The sequence below is a fragment of the Mizuhopecten yessoensis genome, unplaced genomic scaffold (genome assembly GCF_002113885.1).
Source record: "Mizuhopecten yessoensis strain PY_sf001 unplaced genomic scaffold, ASM211388v2 scaffold2091, whole genome shotgun sequence".
NCBI classification, from domain to species: domain Eukaryota; kingdom Metazoa; phylum Mollusca; class Bivalvia; order Pectinida; family Pectinidae; genus Mizuhopecten; species Mizuhopecten yessoensis.
In genome coordinates this window covers 1095058-1111456 of record NW_018404373.1, presented here as the reverse complement: position 1 = coordinate 1111456, position 16399 = coordinate 1095058, and the positions used below count along the sequence as shown (strand labels likewise).

Sequence of the window (16399 nt, the reverse complement as noted above, 5' to 3'; positions counted from 1 at the left end):
GGGCCCATATTCATGAAACCATTCTCATGCTCAATCATAGATTTTGTGCTCAATCCTAATTTTTTGTTCCAGTTTTTAAAAAATAAAAAAATAAAAAAAAGACTTAAAAGCCAAATTACTGTTGTCACTGTTAACATTTGAATTTTTTATCATTTTACATTTTCTAAGTGAGTTACAATAAAGATAGTCTGATTACAGAATCAATGTTTGAGCATGAAAAAGGTTTCATGAGTATGGGCCAAGGTCTCATTATCATCTGTTCTGTAAATATCTCGGTAATAACATAATCACTTATTTTACATAAGTTTGTAAAAAAATTGACATTCAACAATGCATTAATGTCACTTTGATCAATAATGCATTGAGCATGTAACATCAACATCACATTCTATAAATGACAGAGCCAACAGGGTGAGAGAGAACGGATCCTTCACTCCCTTGGAGTTTGAATGGAGGATCTCAACCTTTTGGGAAAGATTTTCAGTTGCCAAGCAATCGGCAAGCCTGGGGTTTAACAACTTCCGAATCTCATCCCCCTCAGACTGAGATCTCCTTATCTTATCCCAAAGTTTGAAAGATTACATTAACCCCACATTGGTGCATCAGGTTTCCCCAAGTTTGGTATCTATACATTTGTTGAATTTTTTTCTAGGCAGAGCATAAAAACAAAAGGCGGAGTTCAAAATGATCTGTAATGTGTGTCAGCTGACATTCTGATATTTTAATGTGGTACCCCCTCCTTTGCCTGTTGTAATTGAATTTATGAACTAATGTAACCCATTTTGAATCAATTACCCTGCATACTTTTGGGTATCCAGACAAGGGTCAAAGGACCAAACTTTTCCGTTATTGAAGAAACCATATGGCATTGACTGTATTCCCTAGGCTTAACAGTTTCAATGTGATATGTGATGTCATTAAATTGATATTTTGGTAAGGGTAAGAATACTTTCTATCAGCCATATAGAAATAAACTATTTTTAAACAAACCTGCTGTAAAGCTTTTGCAGACTGCTTTAACTTCAAGTATACCTCGAGCTCTGATATACTACATGTATATATTTTCCTGTTCTTTGAAAAAAAGTTCTTTTTGATTAGTATATTATGTAGAAAATCTTCTACATAAAAATTTTGCATTCGCAATGTCTTATTTTAGTTTTTACTGAATTCCTGGCTATGAAGTGACAGAATAAATAGTCTTTCATTATCTAGGGAGGGGGGGATATGGAAATACGGCCTGAGAATTGCCATGGCTCTGACCCTATAAATCTATACCTCAGATAGAATTTTCCCAATCCTCCCTATGATGATAGACTCTATAAGTCCTATATAACCCTCATCTATGTGAAATGTGACTTTTCGTATGTTTTCTCAATCAGATGATGACGTTTCATCAAAATGTTTCCATTGAAAGTTTTTCTGTTAACAGCGATCATGCCATCACCAACGGACACTTGTTTCATTGAAATATGAATTAATGCACAGGCTTGAAACGAATGTCTTTCATGCTTCTTTAAATTTCAGGTATACTATGGTGTTTTCTGCTGTATAATGTTTCACCGAAATTCTGGGTAAGAGGCAGGAGAAAAAGGGTCAATAACTCTGTCAGAATGCACGAGGCTGTGAACATTGTTATTCTTGGGTGTGGAATTCGGGGTCAGAGGCTCTGAAAGCCTCAGTTTTCACCAACGTTCTAGACCCTCAATTGACCATTGATATTTCCCTATCATAACACTGAAGGTCTAAGATTTTTTTCACATGCAATTTTTTTGGGGGGGGAATTAGATAATTATTAAACAATTTTATGTCAACAAAAATATTAATGATATCATTAAAAAAAAACCATGACATGTCTTACCTTGCAAACTTGCACCACATTTCATTAATGAGTCTTGAGAAGACTAGATGCATCAATAAATCGTACTGCTTGTAGTTGACTGCAACTTGCAGCTGCAAGGGAAAAACAACTGAATGTATAATTTGTCAAGCAAAAGTTTTAAAAGTGATGCATCAAGTTATATCCATTCATTAACCAGTACTGCTGAGCCCATTGTTAACTTAAAACACACAAGACATGATAAAAGCTGTCCATCAGAATATATGAAAAAATGTACTGCCAGATAATGTGAAGTTAGTAACCTTGTTGTGTTTTGATTCCATGGTTTTTCAGGACATTTATTTTTTCTGAGAGGTTTAAAAATAAATAGGTACATGTATACTTTTTTCTATAGAATAAGACTCATTTCAATCTCAAACATATGGTATATGTAAGTGTAGCATCCAACAATAAAATATCTCCAGATTAAATGAATTTAACAAGAATACAATAACAGAGATGCTGTGAGAAACAGCATTTCATTGAATGGCAGGGAGCCAGGTGAGTTGAAAGGGAGCCCAGAGCTCAAAACAAATAAGACAGCAATTCATGATCAGATTAGGTTACAGTCAGGTTACAGTCAAGGTTACAGTCAGGTTACAGTCAATAGGCATAGACTAAGGACAGAGGCTGTAAAAACACTCCCATACCTAGAAACAGATTTTTATCTTTTGGAATTGTGGTAAAACCAATCTGAGAGAAGACCGATATCGGTGCCAAAACGAAGGTGGAGAATCAGACCCCCATCCATTTTGCAGCTAAAAATGATGCATGTGAGCCTCTTAAGGCCCTGATCAACAAGAGCTGTAATTTTGACATTGACTTAATTGGACTACAAAGGGAGGACGCCCCTCCATCTTGCTGCAGAGCTGGGTAAGCTTTCAGTATAGTCTATAGATTCACATTTTATCATAGATAATCCAGTTTGTTGGACTGGAAAAACTGACATAAAGATTTACATATTTCAAAAGAGATTTGATTCAGCTTGACCCCAGCAGTTGTATAAATAAGGGTCAAGTACATATGGGTACACACAAATCGTACTACCATCTGTTTTACCTGTGGCATTCATCATGTGTAATTTGTACAGTCTATCATTTGTTTTCTATTTCCAATGCTTAATTGTTTTTCTATGAACTGACGGGTTTGACAAGTGTATGCAAAATTATCAAGTAACATTGTGTTAACAAATCAAAATAGACTAGCTTAAAAAAGAGGTTTTGATAACTATTTTTTATGTAAAAAAGGAACAAAAGTGTCGAAAATAATAAAAAGAAGTTGTGATTTTTGAAGTACATTTTTCATTAAAGAAAAATATCAATCCAATGTTTTTTTTCTATTCCAGCAAATTTCATGTCTCATGACAACTTTATTCAGCAACGAATTTTCATCCATATTTAGGACTGTCACATATCATAACAGGGCAGAGTATTATAAGGCAATGTATAGTCCCCCACCAGTAATGACTTCTTTACTTGCTGATTTGTATATATATACCTATCTCAGATCAATCTACTATTAAGACAGTATCCTGATACAAAATAGGGCATATTATTCCAATTATTGTGGCCAAAGGTCAAAATAAATATCACAGTGGCTAAATAAGTGCTTTGGTACAGTAAATTCTGCCATCTAAGCATATACCTGTATACCAAATTTGATTACTCCGGGTGAAATAGTATAGAAGATGTGACCAAGACAAATTTTTCAAATGGATGGAAGGATGGAAAAAGTGCAAACCTATAGTCCCTCAGGAGAACCAGTGGGGGGACTATCCAGATAAAAAGTATTTAGGCTTTGACCTGCAAAATATATTTGATGAGAATGAAACTTCCAATGGAAGATAGGGATACTGTTATAATATACATGACAAGTGGTTCATTCTAGGAACAGGAGAAATTGAGTATACACCCCTATACGATCTCTGGGTGCCGGTATTTTCAAAGAGGCACCTTATATTCTAGGTAGGATAAATAGTTGGCTATACAGATACTTACTGGGATCTGAGTATCACCCTTCGGATCAATTTCTGTGGGAACAGAATGTATAAAATAGTCAACTATAAGCATTAAAACTCAGAAAACATTATGTAAAACATCTGCAATAATAAAAAACAATGTACTTATTATAATGATCTTCAGCTATTAATTTTCTATTCATAAAGCTATACATGTATATTAATATGCAAAACAACCTGTATGAATTTGCATTTTTTAACATCAAAGCCTCTCTTAAAAGATAAATTACACTACAGATTAGATGAGTTTGACATAAAGAGTTACCTACCCCTGTCCTGAACCAGTAGGTGGAGGTAGAGATACTGCTTCCTGTTGGGACGGTCTGTAGAGTGATACTGGGACAAAGCGTCATACGCCTGAAAAAAGACATTTTGACAACTCAGTTAATATTTAATTGCTATTAAGTAAAATTGACTCTGACAAAATAAAAACAAGTGAACAGCATATATATGGGAGTCAACCTCAAAAAACTCCAATGAGGAAGATCAGTAGCTCCCTCATTCCACATTCCCAATGAGGGAGAATGAAGTGTGTGAAATGCAACTGAAACTGCTTTGCTCAATGTATCTTTCCCTTTTTATGTATCAAAATAACTTCAAAAAACATTCATCTGGTTTAGATACATCTCTTATGAACATTACATACTTTGCACTAAATAGGAGATCATTTGACCACAGGATGTAGATTTTGAGTTTGTGTGAGTTTGGACTTGAATTAGGGAGTTTTGAGGGAGATTGGTAGATTTTGGTCAAAATGAGTCTCCCTCCTAATGAGGGAGGGTTGACAGCTATGGAACAGAGGCTCACATAGATATAAACCCCCCAGCCCCCTTTCCCCTTCCCTGCTCTGCCTGTGACCCTTTAGCCTGGTCCAATAATCAGGTGTAGAATTTTACCAAACTATGGTATAATATAAACTAAATTTGATGAAGGGTTTGTGAGAATTATTCTGTACATAAGATTTCTACTTCAAAAGTGATGAAAATGTGATCTTTGAAATATGAACTTAATGTGTTCAGGGGTTCCTGAAATATCTTGTACTCAATCTTTTCACAATAGATGCATGGACAATGAATCTAGGATGGACTCCCACACACAGACGAACGCACTGTCAAAGCGATTAGAGGAGTATGGGGCAACATAAATGAATAATCATCTACCAGAGTTTGATTAAACTATTTAAAAACACTTCAATTTATAATAGTATATTTTTTGAACATTCAAGAATGCAGTTTTTCAACTGAAAAAAAGGGGAAGCTAGCACCAATTACATAAACTAAAGAAAATCAGAGGGGAAAAAACTGTAACAGGTATAGGTTCAGTTAATTTCTGACTTTTCAAACCTAAAATTGAAGGAGATGGAAGGAGAATTTTAGCAAAGGTACATTTGAATGAAGAGAGGTAAACAGTCAATGAGCTTGTGACTTGAGACATAAAACACTTACCACAGGAGGCATCTTGTTGATCATCCAGGACAGAATCTTGTTTCCCTTCAGGTCAGAATTTCCTACCTTGGCCTTCTTGTCAAGTAGCAGACGGGCACTCTCACTCCGGTCTGTCAACAAGCAACAACGAAAAGTATACATCTTGTGTCATATGGGATTCACTGTCTTGTTTGCATGGAGACATATTTATCTTTAAGTTTTTAGAATCCCTTTTTGAAAATATTCTGTATTCTTACATTTTGTTAAAAGCAATCTATTCTACGATCATTTAATGTAATTTATATATGTAAATGTTTTTTTTTTTCAGTCTGACAAACTGGATTATCTATGATAAAATGAAAATCTATAGACTATACCGAAAGCTTACCGAGCTCTGCAGCAAGATGGAGGGGCGTCCTCCCTTTGTAGTCCAAGTCGCTGTCAAAATTACAATTCTTGTTGATCAGGGCCTTAAGAGACTCACATGCATCATTTTTAGCTGCAAAATGGATGGGGGTCTGATTCTCCACCTTTGTTCTGGCACCGATATCAGCTGTGGAGACCGAACGTGAAAACCAAGGTGAATGTTTAGATATACAAACAGATATATACATCATATTTTTTAATAATGAGGGCAACAGTTAATATTAAATCTTCATTAATATTCAGCAATTATTTTTTCAGTTAGATCACTTAACTAGAGGATCTTAAACCTTTTTTCCATTGCATGCGACTTTTGTGAAATAAGATTCAGCAAGTCTCATCCAATTTGGAAGCAGCAGAAGAAATTTGGTTTATCATATTGTTTTTTAAAATGTTGTTATATCATATAATACACATTTTTAACTTTTCACCATTTTTTCCCCAAGAAACAAATGCACATCATCTTGATTTTCATCTACAGATATATGGACCAGCTCATGTTAAACCCTGTAACGTGGGGGTCGTGGACCAGTTCATGTTAAACCCTGTAACGTGGGGGTCGTAGACCAGATCATGTTAAACGCTGTAATGTGGGGGTCGAGGACCAGTTCATGTTAAACCCAGTGATGTGGGGGTCGTCAACCATTCAGCTACTGACCACGCTCGACGTCGCTGAACTAGTGAGCAGGTCCCCAGTTATACTGTATCACTTGAAAAGCTAGGTTGCCAGAAAGGCAGTACATATTTTACCCTCAAATTCCTTACCTGTTACAACCCTTCTTAAAAGTGAAAACTGAACATACCATCGTTTTCTATAAGCAAGTTGACCATTGCTGGGTAGTCGACTGCAGCAGCCACGTGAAGTGGGGTGCGGCCATACTTGTCGGCCAGGTTCACATCAGCTTTCTGCTCTATGAGAAACTTGGCCACATCTACGTGCCATGTTCGGGCCACCTAAACCAAACAAAAGTAACAAATTTAAAAGCATGTCGTATTTAATGTTTTTTGCAGTTTAACAGTTCGCAGAGTTAAAAATGGGACTGAATTTATCCAAGAATCTGATCATATGTAATAACTTTATCACAGAAGTTAGGTCATGGTATTGATAAGCTGTAATACTTTTGGAATCTACACAACTATGTTAAAATTGTTATTGATAGAAACTAATCAATGAAAGAAATGTAGTACATGTTCCAATATGTAAAAATCCAGTGATTTCTATATCTTTGTTTCAGCATTTTCGATATTTTCTCATTAAAACAAGATCTATAAGCCACAGGTGAATTTAACATAAATCAGAAAAGAGGCTTAACTCTGATTTAAAAATTAAAACAAGAACTGACTCACAACGCCACTATTTAAGGTATTAAAATTGTGTCATCTGTGTACTAAGTTTCATAAATATCCGTCAAGGAGGTATAACCAGCAGTTTTGAGAATATTTTTAAAAAGATATCAGAAAAGGGGCATAACTCCTATAAAAGAACAGTCAAACATAACTTGCAATTTGATGACAGATATGTTCAGGTAGTTTATATGTATGAACACTGACCTCATGTAGAAGTGATTGGCCATGCTTGTCTGTACAATTTATCTTAGCACCACTTTTCAGCAATGTTTCCACGAAATCAAGATCGATCACTTCTGTTGGATTTGTCGATCTTCCCAGTTTAGCAAAGTAATCTATGAGTGATCGATTGCTGGCGGTCGACATTCGTTTGGTGTTATCCCTCTGTTGTTCCTCGATATCGTCCAATCCGATCCCTCCTGTTTTGCGATCCTCATTTTCCTCATCCCCTGCACTGACTAATGAAACAAAACAGGTAGACATTAACACCGAGTATATATGTATTGTTTACCTTACCAACTTAACATAACTGTTCAAATAATAAAAATTAAAATGTAATTATTACAAATATATTGAATTAAAGTTATTAGAAAGCAAACGTATCCAAAAGTCTAAAGAAAGTTTTTCCGATGAGGTAAAAGAGACACTGACCTGGCAATTGTTTCATGATGTTAATAGAAATGTTGTTCCATAGAAATAAAATTCTGCTCTGTTGTAATTGAACTCAAATCTAGAAACAACGTTAGTAATACCCTATCAACTAATATACATTATATACCCAATATAAACAAGAGGCCCAAGAGGCCCTGTATCGCTCACCTGAATATTTAAGCAGTCATAGCAAAATATTCTCATTAAATATTATATTGCACTAAAAATATTTCCCTCGCAAACTTTGTTGGCTCCATCTGTTGAAACTACCAGCAAAATATTATTATAAGATTCTATGCTTTTTGATTCTTCTTCAGAAGTTGCTTGACATATTTTTCCCTGTGATCTTGTAAGTAGGTCAATGTCATTTTCCTTCTCAAATTGGTTAGCTCTATTCCAAAAAGCTACCAGCCAAATCTTATGAATCCATTCCTTTTAGTTCTCAAGAACAAATCCATTAAAATGTTGTTGACCTCTGTGACCTCTAAAGTAGGTTGAGGTCATTTTCATTTGCAAACTTTGGTGAGCTCTATCCCGGGAAGTCACCAGCCAAATATTATAATTTTATGCCTTTTAATTCTTCAGAAGAAGCTGTTTGAACTGTTTGACATATTTGAACGCTGTGACCTTGAAAGTAGGTCAAGGTCATTTTCATTCGCAAACTTTGTTTGGCTCTTTCCCAGGAAGCCACCTGCCAAATATTAAGATTTTATAACTACCAGTTCTTCAGAAGAAGTCGTTTAAAGTGTTTGACATATCTGCCTCATGTGACCTTAAAAGAAGGTCAAGGTCATTTTCATTCTCAAACTTTGTTCGGCTCTTTCCTAGGAAGCTACAAGCCAAATATAGAGATTATATACCTTTCAGTTCTTCAGAAGAAGTCGTTTGAAGTGTCTGACACATTTGACTCCTGTGACCTTGAAAGAAGGTCAAGGTCATTTTCATTCTCAAACTTTGTCGGGCTCTATCCAAGGAAGCCATCAATCAAAAATAAAGATTCTATACCTTTCAGTTCTTCAGAAGAAGTCATTTGAAGCTTTTGACATATATGACCCCTGTGACCTTGAAAGTAGGTCAAACTAGTTTTCATTCTCAAACTTTGTTGGGCTCTATCCCAGGAAGCCACCAGCCAAATATAAAGATTATATACCTTTCAGTTCTTCAGAAGAAGTCGTTTGAAGTGTTTGACACATTTGACCCCTGTGACCTTGAAAGAAGGTCAAGGTAATTTTCATTCTCAAACTTTGTTGGGCTCCATCCAAGGAAGCCATCAGCCAAATATGAAGATTCTATACCTTTTAATTCTTCAGAAGAAGTCGTTTGAAGTTTTTGACATATTTGACCCCTGTGACCTTGAAAGTAGGTCAAACTAATTTTCATTCTCAAACTTTGTTGGTCTCTATCCCAGGAAGCCACCAGCCAAATATAAAGATTCTATACCTTTCAGTTCTTCAGAAGAAGTCGTTTGAAGTGTTTGACACATTTGACCCCTGTGACCTTGAAAGTAGGTCAAGGTCATTTTCATTCTCAAACTTTGTTGGGCTCTATCCCAGGAAGCCATCAGCCAAATATGAAGATTCTATACCTTTTAGTTCTTTAGAAGAAGTCGTTTGAAGTTTTTGACATATTTGACCCCTGTGACCTTGAAAACAGGTCAAGGTCATTTTCGTTCTCAAACTTTGTAGGGCTCCTACCAACGAAGCTTTCAGCCAAATATCATGACTCTAGGCCTGTCCGTTCTTCAGAAGAAGTTGTTTAAAGGAAAAGTTGACGGACGAGGATGGACGGACGGACGGACGGACGGACGACGCGCCACGGCATAAGCTCACCTGACACAAAGTGCCAGGTGAGCTTATGCTAAAAACCCAGAATAAACTGTTTATCATGCTATTACATTTCCAGATATATACCTCACCCATATCTAAATACTCTACCTAATGTTTATAAACAAAATGGTATTATACCAAATATATATATATACATATATAGCTTCTTTTATCTACTTGCAAATATAATTCTAAGTCATGCCTGAAAAATAAGGTTAACAGCTGAAAAAAAGAATTACTGAATAATCTATTAAGTGAAATATATGTCGTAGCATCGAACTGTCCACCGACTAACGATGGTAACTGTGCAGCTTTCTTTGTGAATTGTTCAGGTAAGTATGTATCAGTATTTAGTGAAAGTCAGTGAGAACTCATTTCAATGAACAAAGTTAAAACGTACCACAGAATTAGATTATCAAAGTCTGTGGTGAAAATGTTGTAAATCCTATATACATGTAAATTACTTTCTCGATTGACATTAGTTCATGTATGCTATGTTCCCAGCCATCTTTATACTTATATCTACTTAATTACATCTTTTACAGTTTCCTACTTGTTTGATCCCCTCCATCACTGATAGATCTGTTTCAGTAACAGTAAAGCCGTCTCAAATATAGATACAGACAACCTCAAACTCCTTTTTTCTTTTTCAACCATACTGATGAAATTGAAACGTTTTTTTAAAATGAAAATCTAAAATTAATTCTCTGAAATGAGTTTTCGTTTGCCATAAGTATATTTGAATACATATATATTTTAAAATGAAGTTAACTATAGGACTCTGCTATGCATGATTATGGTTCAATTTTTTATAAATCATGTTGAGTTTTCTTTTGCAAGTTATAAATTAAAACATTTCACTTTCATAAAACTAGTCATACCAGTACTGAAAAAAAACAAATTACTTGTTTTACACATTTAAATTGAAGTTCTTACCATAGTACAACACATATTTTTATGGTAATAAAGTCTTAATGCTTTTGGTGCTAATAAGAAAATGTTGAAACATATGAAAACTGCTAAATATGAAACACTATTCCTGCATTTTAGAGGTAGATGCATCAGTAACATAAAAATTGCTGCAGACACACAGAAATATATGTAGGAGTCTACTTATAGAAATCTGTTTATAGTATATACAAAGACAAAGTGGAAACTAAATGCAATACAGATGGAGATAGGGAGATTGACAAACAGAGGTAGATAGAGAGATAGACAAACAGAGGTAGAGAGAGAGATAGACAAAGTTTACTGGAAAATGAGGATATTATTTAGTATTTACAACAGCTGATAGGGTGACATTTAACAATGTCAACCTCCATATGAGAGCAGCAACAAAATGTCACTTAGGAACTTGAGGAACCATTTTTGAAGTTACACACTGCATCCTCAACAAGCTATCAGAATAGCATTGTTCCTGATATATACTACAGATTTTATGAACTAACCAAACCCATGTAAACTATTTTTCTGTCCATGGCCATAAACATGTCTAATCTAAGGACAGTTTTCAGGATAACCAAGGCAACGCCCCTTCAGGTCCTCCAATTAGGAGAACAAGAACTGGATCCACCGTTTATATCTTTATATCCGCACAAACCAAATCAATAATGAAGCTAGGCACCCACATTGGGAAATTCCAACTCTAATTTGTTTTGGTATATCGGGTTATATGTGAGGTAAAAATGTTTTATTTTAAGTAATTCTTTGTAGAAGCTTGTAACCATGCTAATGGCCATGGTCACAGGGATAGCAGACTGACTTTACATCAACAGATGCATTGTTGCACAGGTACAATCATAGACCGACATAACTTTAACTTACACCAACAATATTGCAAAATTTAAATATCATATCCATTATTTCTTACATACAGTTGGCACAATATTATAACTGACTATAATCGGAGGCTCCCAGCAATGAGAGGTGAAAATAGGTCATTGATCCACAGCAGTTTGATATCTACCGATTCAGTTACTGTAGTTGTGGTATTCAAGGAAGTACAACTGGCATATGACCTTAAAACTAATAACTTGTTCCAGGTTTAGTAGTGTTTGACCTCTGAACTTTTTATCCATATTGATCTGGATTCTTTGATATCTATAGATTTAGCTTATTGTCAAAAGATTTTGTAGTGATTAATGTCTTTGAACTATAATAATTAAGTGTTGTATCTAAATATATGACCTATATATAAAAATGTGACAGAGATGATGACAGTGAGATTTATCTCGAAGCGCGAGCTTTGATGATACCCTCAAATAGAGGCTACTGTGACCCCATTTCGGTATGTGACATATCGCTTGACCACAACAAACATGCATACCAAGTTTGATAGTCCAACATGAATATCTGGGTGAGATATGGCCTGGAAATCTGTATTTCAGTTCTTGAGATCATGGTCAAAGGTCAAATAAAGGTCACATTGTTTAATGGCAGGGACACAGCGTTTCCCTCACAACCAGTTAACCACTATTTGGAATGATATGTAAACACCAGTTACAGCTATAGATTATGATAGTTGATCCTCTTTTGTGCCAATTCAAATACATTTTATTTCCAGCGATTGAAATTTAAATCCCTTTTAAAGGCTTTAATTGTCATTCAGTGATCCGAAGTGTAAATATTTTATTTCTATCTCTGCATTCATTAACAGCCTGTGGAAGCCAGTCAATCTACCACTAGTAGAACTCACTTTAGATTTATACAGCTTGAGGATAAGACATTGAAATAGTAGCTACTCAACATTCCAAAGACTATACAGTGATGCAGTGACAATTATATATTCCAAGTCAAAATTTGGCCAAATCATTTCCCAAATGTCTCTCTGGATGAACATTAAAACTTTCTTCTCTAACACCAAGGCAAAGAATATTGTATCATACAATTTGCTTGATAAATCTAATGAAAATTGTAATTTTAGAATTATATTTTAGCACCGATATCATTTATTGTGCTAATTATGATGTGTTTGATTTTTTGCAATTCTGAATATTATATACATGAACATGTCCAAACAAATTTGATCTTTCAAATGACACTTCCTTGTTAGAGAAGTGTTCTACTGATCCTCATGTGCACCAACCAACAACATAAACACGGTGTGTGGTATGTTTTGTCAAATGATGCATACATGCAAACCATGCATGGCTATATATAGAATGTGTGCTAGATATACGTATATATATATATATAGCCCAATGTCGCCATCGGGGTGCAGGCTACCTGGTACGTCTTCTGGAGTACTGATTCCAGTAGTACTAGAGCTAGCAGTAACTGAAATAAACACTTTCTATGATCAACAATTTCCACTTCCTGGTAACGCCATGTCTTATTTGGAATAATATGGTATTCTGTTAAACTTAATAAGTTGTTGAGATTTCAGGATTTAAACAAAAATCAAATTTGAAAATGTTTATGTTTTGTTTTTTCTATGGTATAAAACAACTTCTTGGGTTGTTGTCACTTCAAATCTTAAATTGACAAAAACAAAAACCTTTTGCATACTTATTTAAAGTCCTAAATGATGAAATGCTACGCATATAAATGTAATTATCATTTAAAGGAATACAACTTTTTTTTTTTTTTTTTTTGCAGTTACGATTTTTCTGAGAAAAATTCAACCGGTAAATAATAAAAAATTAAGACACCCTTACATAATGACCTTTGAAGCACTTTAAAGAGAGGAGGACAAATGTTGTGTAAAATTTTAATTCTAACCCCACATATTTGTTCCAAACTTTAAAACTGTGATCCTGCCGAATGAAGTCCTATCTATAGTAGTTACGACTTGATTAGTACATCATAATGTTCTACACTATAGTAGCATCTCCATACTGTTGACTAAAGCCTGGTAAACAATTAACCCACTACAAACAGATATCTAAACCTGGTAGACTAGCATCTGGATAGACCGAAAGAGTGGTTACACTTCAAACAGATATCTATAGCTATGGTCCTGTAAAATATTCATCCTTCACAGATAAAATCAATATTTATATTATTATTTTTCCCATTCACAGAGGAAGACTATGTTAAGTACATGCTACAAAATGATAATTGCCACCATTATGTATTTGCATTCACTACAGAGAACAGAAAGCATGTTCCAGTAGACAGAGTAACACAGAAATGTATGTCATAGTCTCGGATGAGATGATTTGCTGCAAAATGAAGTTGGACAGGACAGGATGTGCAGCAAAGAATTTACATATGCCGGTATGGAATTCAAGACAAAATACCATTATTCTATACAGAATCATTCATAGTTCCAGTCGTTGTTCTCACCTGAGCACAATACTGACACAAAACAACATCACGGTACACACACAACTGACTATGTGTTCATCCTTGTCAATGGACCCCCAAAAATACAGAGCTCAGAATGACAAAGACAATTTATTAATTCCCTTAATCTGGGTCTAAATGGTTACAAAACTTTAAATTTATCCCCTGTTTGAAGAACCAATTAAACTACAGGTTTCAGACATGACTAAGTATCCAATTTCTATATCGGAAACATCCACACTTTACGAAAATGATCTAATGAACATTGGCATACTTCATATTTGAAATACAGGAAAACAATTATTTTACGAAGTTGAGATATACATACTGAACTCTTCATATGACACATGTAAATTTTGTACAGTAAAACATGAAACGTGTTATTGGGGATCTGACAACCAACATTAGGTAAATGGTGCAGTGTGTGATTAACTACATGCTCGTATCAACTACAGGTACTAATTACACCACCATGCAGATCGAGGTGTCAAGGTACTGTAAAAACAGAAATTCTCACGTGTGGAAATACTGTGTTGTGTCTCTTTTAACCCATCATTCGGTGGAGGTTTTTTACTTTCGCAATAGTTCTGAAATCTATTCTATGCATCTATAAGTGATAGGTCCTATAAATAATGTTAGTGAGTGGATATTTTTCCTCAAAATTATTCAATGCAAAACAAAATGTAGGCATTTCCACACTGAACATTTCTACTGTACAGTAATGAGAACTGAGTGTAGCATTATTGACTAACTTACATGGACACATGTATACTGGATTTCTACCATTATTATGCCTTTTAAGCAAACAAATGCACCAATTTCAAAAAAAAAAAACGCTATTTTGAGTTATTTCTCAAAACATAATCTGTACATAGGAATAAATGTTATGTTACTTACAAGCAGTAATCTTGAACAACATGAATTTTGAAGAAGATGAATTTCATCTTTTTTTTTTTTTTATTGATTATTTTCAGTTAATATATTTTAAATATTGGTGTATTTGTTGGCAGTTTGAGGTCAACCTCAAGTTTCTTCAGTAGGAGAAACATGATGAAGCTCTCCTGTCTATAATTCTAGTACTCACCACCAAACGTAGGTCCTGATTAGCATGACAAATAAAATGAAGTAAAATTTAGCTTAATTGTTAAAACTTGAAATGAGATAAAGGCAACAGCTTTTTTCTGTAGGAAAAAAAAAGAGAGCTTAAAATGAACAAGTTATCGTCCTTTGTAGCTGGACCATCATCTGACAAGGAAATCTGCATCTGGAATTAAACATGGTGGTAACAACGAAACTAAAATTAAACTCCACTAAATGATTGAATAAATTAAACTTCCTGTTTCAAACAGAATACTTTCCTTTGGCTTGGGTGGGGCTATGAGGTAACATTGGAACATGCATGTATAATTTACTGTACTAAAGCTGTGATAGCACAGTTATCCCATCATAATCTCCTCATATTTACAATTGCATTTTAGTACATATACAATGTATATGAAAAATATCAGTGTAGCTGGCAATTAACACAATGTGGCTGACAATTGACATGTGGCTGGAAATTAAAACAATTTGGCTTTAAAATTGTATCTTCTAAACAAGTTTTATGTATAGTTGCCAAAATGTTTTGTAGACAAAAAAAACATGCCAACATTAACAAATCGGTTGAAAATGTTACCTCAGCTGGTCTAGTTTTATAGTCAAGTGAACATCAAGAACACTGAACAAACTGTGTTCAAGTACAAGGCATTGTAAATTGTAAAGAGTTAAATATGACGACCTTCAGTTCGTAAATATTTCTATCTTGAATCAATTCCCATGATTTGGATATAAGTACAGCGCATAGGCACCATTCCGATTAGAAAATTTGCGACATGTCCAGTGCAACAAACCAAAATAGTGTTAATGACATTTTGCAGTCAGTGTGGTCAGTATGACCCTTTACCTCAGGATAAAGTGGTTTTAAACACTTCTACAATACTCATCCATTGTTTTAAATGTTCCTGAAATTGATTAAAATATTTTTACCTAAAAGGTTCCTTAAAAAATCCTTTATCGACGCCATGCGTTGTGGTTATATCTAAAATCAATCTGAGCGGCCTGTCTTATCCTGTTTTTGGTTTTTTTAATTGTCGCTGATGTTCATAAGTCAACGATTACAAATTGTGCTAACATAGAATTCCAGGTATCAGGCGTACTTTAAATTTGAAGTGAAAAAACTTTGACACAAAAGGAACACCATGCAGACATACCATAGATTCTTCACACACAGAATGTCACACAGGAAACCAAACAATATATAGTCCCTTAAAATGACCTGTCTCATGTACATTCTGATAACAGGTAAATCAATGTTACAAACAGGTAACAGGTACCTCCATCGATCGACATACAATGTACCTACACACTGTGTATTCTTCTTGTCCTATGGGATTGTTTTTTGATGATTACTTACTGAATATTCAACAAAGTTTTCAAATTCCTACCTCAATTAATTATAATTACCCATTAAATTACCAATTTAATGGGTAAATAATTTAAATACCCCCCC

At 34.6% G+C, this 16399-nt stretch overlaps 1 protein-coding gene across 15 annotated transcripts in view; it reads right to left on the bottom strand.

The window, feature by feature from the left end:
- LOC110445166 (transient receptor potential cation channel subfamily V member 6-like) overlaps nucleotides 1–16399 on the bottom strand; it is a 59928-nt gene that overhangs the window by 31384 nt on the left and 12145 nt on the right. For 4 of the 15 annotated variants that reach the window (XM_021489621.1, XM_021489625.1, XM_021489624.1 and 1 more), the window contains 7 exons: nucleotides 7292–7545; nucleotides 6544–6694; nucleotides 5706–5870; nucleotides 5339–5448; nucleotides 4163–4250; nucleotides 3874–3905; nucleotides 1859–1950 (listed from right to left, as the gene is read on the bottom strand). In XM_021489621.1, the coding sequence (XP_021345296.1) occupies nucleotides 1859–1950; nucleotides 3874–3905; nucleotides 4163–4250; nucleotides 5339–5448; nucleotides 5706–5870; nucleotides 6544–6694; nucleotides 7292–7545 (892 nt within the window). Of the gene's footprint in view, nucleotides 1–1858; nucleotides 1951–3873; nucleotides 3906–4162; nucleotides 4251–5338; nucleotides 5449–5705; nucleotides 5871–6543; nucleotides 6695–7291; nucleotides 7546–12789; nucleotides 12841–14935; nucleotides 14951–15876; nucleotides 16130–16399 lie in introns of those variants that run through there. The other 11 variants (XM_021489613.1, XM_021489614.1, XM_021489618.1 and 8 more) reach the window with 5 other exon arrangements.